The sequence below is a fragment of the Seriola dumerili genome, unplaced genomic scaffold (genome assembly GCF_002260705.1).
Source record: "Seriola dumerili isolate Sdu_G_001 unplaced genomic scaffold, Sdu_1.0 BDQW01000331.1, whole genome shotgun sequence".
Lineage (NCBI taxonomy): Eukaryota > Metazoa > Chordata > Actinopteri > Carangiformes > Carangidae > Seriola > Seriola dumerili.
Window position 1 is genome coordinate 3,783,013 of NW_019174586.1, and position 7,569 is coordinate 3,790,581.

Here is a 7,569-nt window from a genome sequence, read left to right on the forward strand (position 1 = left end):
AATAAAAGAGGGAGGTAATTACTTTGAGATAATATAGGCTAAAGATCCTTGTAAAAGGCGACTGAACAGGTTGGAAAACAGGAACGGCAACATCCGCAGTTGCATGCAAATATGTGGGTGCACCTTGGGCATTCTGAAGTGAAAAGAAGTACTGGTGTATTCTTGCAAAGCTACTTGAGCACCCACACAGCCTGTTTGTGGATCATCTCATTACAACCTCTGTTCCCCCAAAGGGCATGGTAAAAACAAAGGAAGGTGGAATCTGAACTGGTGATTGTAAAGTCAGGGTGGATGTCTTTTAAATAAAAATGATTTAAAAAAAAAAATTTTTTTTAAAGACATACTGATATAATCCTGGTATCTGCCCTGTGGAGGGCAGCATTATACCAAATCTTAATTCAGGAGAAGGAAGTAAGTGTGACCAGATTTATTGTCTTAAGTTTAAAAATCCTATAAAATGTATTGGCAGAAAGGCGTTTTTTTTTTTTTTACATAAACATAACATAACAATGTTGATGTGAATCCCTTTTAAAGATTTGTGACCAAGATGGATACTGACATTAAACATTGAAAAACAACTTTTCAGTGTTCTGTGAATTACAGACTATGGAGAAACTGTGTGTCAATACTTCAAACCCAGTTTGGTATTTCAGTACTGCAATTTTGTGTTACTTATTTGCCAACATTTACACGGATATGTCTGCAATAAGTTAATATCAACCTGATCAATTTATCTATCTAAAGCTGGTTTATTTATTTTCAAGTAGGCTACTCTACTTGAATACAGTTTTGAGGTACACATAGGCAACTTCACTAGTAGGGGTTAATGCTTCAGTATATATTCCACTTCATTACAGTTGAGTGTTTATATTGTATTTTTGACTCCACTACATTTTGCTGAAAATAAAAATCACTGTTTAACCTTTAACTATTGTTAAAGATTAACTACCCAACAGAAGTAGTTAATATCAGCTCCACCTTGACTATCCATATCAAAATGCTTCTTACATGTTAATGCTTCAGTAGCTTGATAATCCAAAATATGTCTTCCACATGTTTGCTAATAAAAACAATGTTACATTCACCAAACTGATAACATACATATCACCCCATTGGGTATGCTCTCACAGTTGCTTGATACTGTGCAATCCATGAAAAAATGAAAATTTAGGTATGGTAGAATCTGTACCAAGAAAGAATATATCGCCTGAACAGGTCAAACAACCTAACTGAGATTAAGAACCTGATTTCTAAATAATTGATTAAATCGATGTAATGAAATCTTTACTTTTGCAACATCACAATTAGTTTAGAGTTGTGAAATGAACTGACTTTTCAGTGAAGTAGGAGACATACTATGTCCAGCAATTAAACTTTTAAAAAGGAAATATTCATAGATTCTGGAGTAGACATAATTTTAGTAAATTTACCAGGTAATTGAACTTGTTGTGGAATAAACACATCAAACAATACCAAATAATACCCGTTTAAAGCTGAGTATTTTTACATGTCTTATAAGATGTCTGGATGGGATCTTGAAGTAAAGGAACGTTTGAATTGGTTAATGCTACAGTCCAAAACTGTAGAGAATAAAATCATCTTTATTCGCGGTTTTGGACTGTAGGTGGCAGTGTTACACTGTGAAGCATCTCTGGTCTACCGGAAGCAGAACGGAAGAAGAAGGAGGAGAGGGGCGGGAGAGCAGCCGTTATTCACTGTATTTACCTTAAGTGGCGGCGTAGTGCAGTTAGGTAGCCGCTAACTGCTTGCATTTATACTTAGAATAAATTGCATTGTAGTGTTGTTATTTGTGTTTTAAAAGTAGCGTTAGCAACATTAGTAAAACTCAATTGTTTCATTAGTAGCTGGAATACTTGCTAGCTAGCGTTAGCCAAGTAACTAACTACAACCGCTGGCACGTTTATCGCCATTTTGCGCATTCAACAGTCCAAGACTTTCGCCAGCAGTAAGGTAATAGCCACAGAAATGTCTGGATGCCAAGGACAAATACAATGTTGTGTGCTTGTTTTCAGTGCTCAAATCCCAGCTACTTTATACGTCCCTCCTTTTGTTGCAGGTGGTGGATTTTGCAGAATGGCAGAGGCAGACCGACCAGGGAAGCTCTTCATCGGTGGACTGAACACGGAGACCACCGAGAAGGCCCTGGAGCAGTACTTCAGCAAATATGGCAGGATTGTAGAAGGTGTGAATTCGGCCGCTGTTGGCCATTTCATTCTCAGTTCTTACCGTAGTTAAGTCTGGATAAGATATTGAGTGTTATAAATGCAACACTGCTTGAGGTATTTGGCAAGTTGCTCAATTTTTGCTGATCCACTATTTGAATGTGTGGCCCAACTTGGCTGTAATTGTAAAGGTACCCAATGTCTGGTTCAGTGAGTTTCATTGGAGCACAATTAGCTAATTTTTGACTTGATTTCAAATGATTGATTACAATAACATTAAAATTGAGTCTGGAAAGAGGAAAGAAGTAAACCTCTGAACCATGAATGGAAGGGTTAGTTAAAACGGAAAAGGACGAGTCTTTTAGTGACAGATAGTAAAAAGGGGGTATTAATAAGAGCATGTCTGTACAACTTAAATTGTTGTAGAATATGTAATTGTTGTACCATTGTCAGACAATAATGTAATCAGCATAAACTATTAGTCACAGTGCAGACACTCTCCTCACTCCTAATTTCTTCATTTCAGTCCTCTTGATGAAGGACCGCGAAACAAACAAATCAAGAGGATTTGCGTTTGTTACTTTTGAAAGTCCAGCTGATGCAAAGGATGCAGCACGTGAGATGAATGGAAAGGTAGGTACCGTCTTTTAATCAGCCACAGTCTTCCAAGAGATCTCCTTGAGATGATATAATTTTTAATTCTTCTACCACAGTCTCTTGATGGCAAGCCTATCAAAGTGGAGCAAGCTACAAAGCCTCAGTTTGAGAGTGGTGGCAGACGAGGACCTCCACCCATGCACTCTCGCAGTCGGGGTCCACCTAGAGGCCCCCGTGGTTCTAGGGGAGGCCCTGGTGGTATGAGGGGCCCGCCATCCAGAGGTATTTTTTTTTTTTGGTTAATTTTATCATATTTATGCAAAATTATAGTACATGTATAAGAGTAAAACAATGTCATTAAATGTATTTTTTTCATAATACTTATTTTTGAGCTTGGTGTATTAATATTTTCATTTCTTGTCTGTGAAAAGACTATTATGATAATTCAGGGAGTGCAGAAACCTTCTTCAAAGGGATGTCATCCAGAGGCCCCCCTCCGATGAAGAGAGGACCCCCAGTACGTAATGGAGGCCCCCCACCCAAGAGGTCTGCCCCATCCGGTCCCATGAGCAGACGTAAGTGTGAGGAAATTCTGTTGATTCTTATCTCAATTCAAATGCACCCAGATTTGATAGTGTCAAAACTTCCCTTATCATCAAGCTCTCCTGCAAGGACCTAAATGGGTTGCTTGTATCTTAGGGTTGTGTGGTGATTAATGAGCCAGTTTGTCATTGCTTTGTATATAGCACCCATGTCAAGGGACAGGGATCCCTATGGTCCGCCCCCTCCTCGCAGAGACTCCATGATGTCCAGGAGGGATGATTATCCATCACCACGAGATGATCATTACAACTCAAAAGACAGGTGGGGCATTTTTTATTTGGTTACATTAGACAGTCATGTGAAACTATTTGAAAAATTTTTTGCATTTGATGAGATTAAAAATATATATATATATTTGTTTTTGAAATGTCTACTGCACACTCCACTTACAATTTATAAATTACTTTAATGTAATTATAAAAAAGTTCACTGCTACTGCATAGACCTTGGGCTCAAAAAAATCAGTCATCTGAAATTTGATATATTCTAATTTTGATAATAATCTTAATTTTGTTGTCAGCTACCCAATGAAATATTTATATTTAATTGGTTACAGCTCTGCAGTTAATTTTGGTATGTTTCACAGCTACTCCAGTCGGGATTATAATTCCAGAGATTCAAGGGACTATGGTCCTCCTCCCAGAGATTACTCATACAGAGAGTACTCCAATTCCAGTTCCAGAGATGACTACGGCTCAATGTCAAGAGGATACAGGTACGTGTCTAAGTTGATACAAAAAGTAAAAAAAAAACTGGATCATATCATACCTGGATATCTAATAACAATTTTTCCTATAATGTAGTGATCGCGATGGTTATGGGGGAGGCCGGGAACCTAGAAGCTATATGGACCGTCCGAGTGGTGGCTCCTACCGAGATTCATATGATGGTTATGGTAAGATATGACTCCATGAGTGTAATAAACTAAAGATAACCACTGTGGCACGAAGAAGAGCTGCACAAATAACCAACCAAATCATAGCATTGATTGCCGCAATCTACAGTCACAAGAAGCTGCAGTTTCTCCCATCCCCAGTGGAAATGGCATTGCAGACAGCCTCTTTAAACTTTTTTCCTCTCCCTTTGCTGCATTCCTGGCCTGCAATCCTAATTTTCATATTTTCATGCTCCAAGAAATATATAACTATTGGCATCTCAACTTCAAAACAAAATTATATTCAACACCTGTGTCCATACCACAGTCCCTATTACCGCGGCATTCATCAAAAGAATCAGTATTTGTGGCAATCATGCAGCAATAACGCAGAATCTTAAAGTGCCCCAGAGAGTTTGCAACCATAAGGAACCCCAAAATGTCCATGGAAACATCTGTTGACCACTCAGTATGTGTTGGCTAGCAAAGCTCTCCCTCAAGGAGTAACCTTCACAAAACCATCAAGACAACTCTGAAAACCTCGTCCTTAACCTGCAGTTCTAACTCTTGGATCTCTAAAAGGAAAATGGCTTCTCAAATCAATGGCATGCTGAAATGGGTAACACTGCCCATTTATTCCCTGTGCTTGGATATATTACTGCCCATATCAACTAAATATCCATGTTAAATTTAAGACCAATAACATGATGGGACATTTATATATGTCATCCATTAAATTTATTTGTCACAGAATGAATTCTATTGGCAAAAAATGAGCACTTGACAGTGCAAGAAAATGTTTAAAATTAAACCTTGCCAATTACCTGACCCATTGACCCTGCAGGTAACTCTCGCAGCGCCCCACCCTCACGGGGCCCCCCACCATCCTATGGTGGAAGCAGTGGAAGCAGTCGTTACGATGACTATGGCAGCAGTTCCCGGGATGGCTATGGCAGTCGTGACAGTTACCCCAGCAGTCGGAGTGACCCATATCCACCTAGCCGTGGTGAGCGAATGGGCAGGCAGGAGAGGGGCCCAGCTCCCCCTGTTGAGAGAGGCTACCCTCCTCGTGATTCGTACAGCAGCTCAAGTCGTGGAGGGCCACGTGGTGGCCGTGGTGGCAATCGAGCCGATAGAGGAATGGCTCGCAGCAGATACTGAACTGGACTTGGAAATCACATTCAAGCAAACGTTAGTCTCCGTGCACACAACACGTGTTTTGGAAGAAATCTGACGACAAGACAATTTAGCCATGTCTAAATCTGTGGAATATGAAGCTTAGCTTTGAATTGTATCTTGACTTTCCCAGTTTTTTATGTGTAAAAGTTTTTTTGTTTTTTGTTTTTTTTAGTATTTCTCTTGCTCATGTAACAGTACAGTTACCAAGTGAGTGTTAGTTTTTGTACATTCAGTGCTGTTGGAATCTGCAATGCCCTATAAGTCTGGCTTTCCTACTCTAATAAAGCTTTTAGTTGTACTTGACCACTGCTCATCGATTTTCCAAGCAAGATCAGCGACAGTAAGATGAATGTTAAGTAACAACATGATCTCCTTTACAAAGCTGTCTGTAAAACTTGGGTGAATCTCTGCTCGTGCTATATAAATAGCCGAGTGACTTGAGTTCATTCTTGTGTTAAGAATGAAGAATGTACTTCCAACTGGACGCTACTGTTTTGAAGGGTCAGGCAAATGTTACTGTCAAAATGTTCCAATGTAGTTTCCTTGGCAATGGATCCATCACCCTAGAGCCATTTGATGGCATGCAACGACAAAACCAAAGGCAACAACAACCAAATGCAACTCGACCGATAGTCAACAGCTGGTAAGCAAAGCAAACCTCTTTGTTTCTCATCTGTAAATGAGTTTCTCATTGTCCTGTATTGCAATCTCCACTCAAAAGGGTGATATTCAAGACAACTTTTGCCTCAGGGGACAAAAGAAAAAAAAAAGGAGGTCGACTGAGCGAGCCTTTTTCATTGTAGTTCGTTTTCAGCAGCTAAAATTGTCAAAAGTGCGCAACATCCCAAGACATTTCATCCCTTTTCAACAATGAAAGCTTTAACGGCCATTTTGCCTACTGAGCCCTCAAAACAATGCCCTTTTTTGCCTAACCAATCATCCAACCTCAATAAAATGATTGGCAACCGTGCATTATTTAAATCATAGGTAAAAATGTCTAATAATTTGTAAGAAGTGTTTTTGGTAAAAATTAAGAGCCATTTTTTTTAATTGAAAGCCATTTTCTCAGTATCAAAACCTTTTCAACAAGCATGCCAATTCAAACAATGGAGACCTCTGGGAGAACACCATCGTCCTAACTGCCAAACTGGAAACAATCACTGAAGCAATTTCGCTGTCGGACCAAGGACTACAATATCATTTTCAGATATTTTATGAATACATGATTAAAATGAGGGCAACTTGTTAATTTTATATTCCAATTGCAGGATGAACATCCCTCCAAGGCAACTGCCCTTGCAACATACCTGAATTGTGTCGTCAAGTTGTTGGACCAATGAAACCACACTGCACCAATGCAGGTATGCCAACTAGAGTAATTATTTCTTAACTATCTGTACTTTTTGAAAAATCAAAGAAGTGTATGACTGAAAGGTATCATGACCTAAGTTTTATAATTTTATAATGAATACAATAAAGTGTTTGCAAATGTGATTTTTGAATACAAGATGTTAAAAGTAGCCACTGTGATTGTGGTATATTTGAGTTTATTACTGCAAAATTAAACTGTTGATGTGTAATCAGTTGTTTTTCATGTTTACTGTATTTCAGATGCTGGCACAGGAGAGTGCAGGTTGAATCTCTTCAAGTGGAGCAACATGTTGAAAGTGGGAAGAACACAAGCTGAGAATTTGCTTGAAATCAGTTTTTGGTGTTTTCAATAAAGACTTTAAAAAGAGCTTTGTTCATTCTTAGTATTGTCTTAACATGAAAGAAGAATGCAAAGAGCACAATTCTCTACAAAGGTATTTTAGATGTTAGTGTAGTTATCTTTTTAAATGGAGCTGAGATATCTGTGGTATCTGGTTGATGTTTGTTAACGGTGTCTTTATAAACTCAATTGTTATAGAGCTTTTGTACCATTACCAAAGCTCTATAACAATTGAGTTTATAAAGACAGAAGATAAGCATTTAACACAACTTTTTATTTTTTTAGAGCTATTGAGGCAATCGCATGATTTCTTCCTGCAAATATTCAGTCAACATACATTATTCATGGGTGGACATTGCAATAGTCATATAGCTTGTATTGCTGTGTCAAACTTCAGCATGACCCATTTTGCATCAGAATTT

At 38.5% G+C, this 7,569-nt stretch overlaps 1 protein-coding gene across 2 annotated transcripts; it reads left to right on the top strand.

Moving 5' to 3' along the window:
• Window positions 1-1,698: 1,698 nt before the first annotated feature.
• rbmx (RNA binding motif protein, X-linked) lies at window positions 1,699-5,739 on the top strand. 2 transcript variants are annotated; one of them, XM_022760416.1, is made up of 9 exons: window positions 1,699-1,971; window positions 2,078-2,203; window positions 2,710-2,816; window positions 2,897-3,062; window positions 3,212-3,361; window positions 3,527-3,644; window positions 3,970-4,098; window positions 4,187-4,278; window positions 5,102-5,739. In XM_022760416.1, exons 2-9 carry the CDS (start codon window positions 2,095-2,097, stop codon window positions 5,416-5,418), a joined length of 1,188 nt encoding a protein of 395 aa, XP_022616137.1. In that variant the 5' UTR covers window positions 1,699-1,971; window positions 2,078-2,094; the 3' UTR covers window positions 5,419-5,739. The 2 variants fall into 2 exon arrangements, with proteins under 2 accessions (XP_022616137.1, XP_022616138.1); XM_022760417.1 differs by having other exon boundaries at window positions 3,212-3,355.
• Window positions 5,740-7,569: the final 1,830 nt, after the last annotated feature.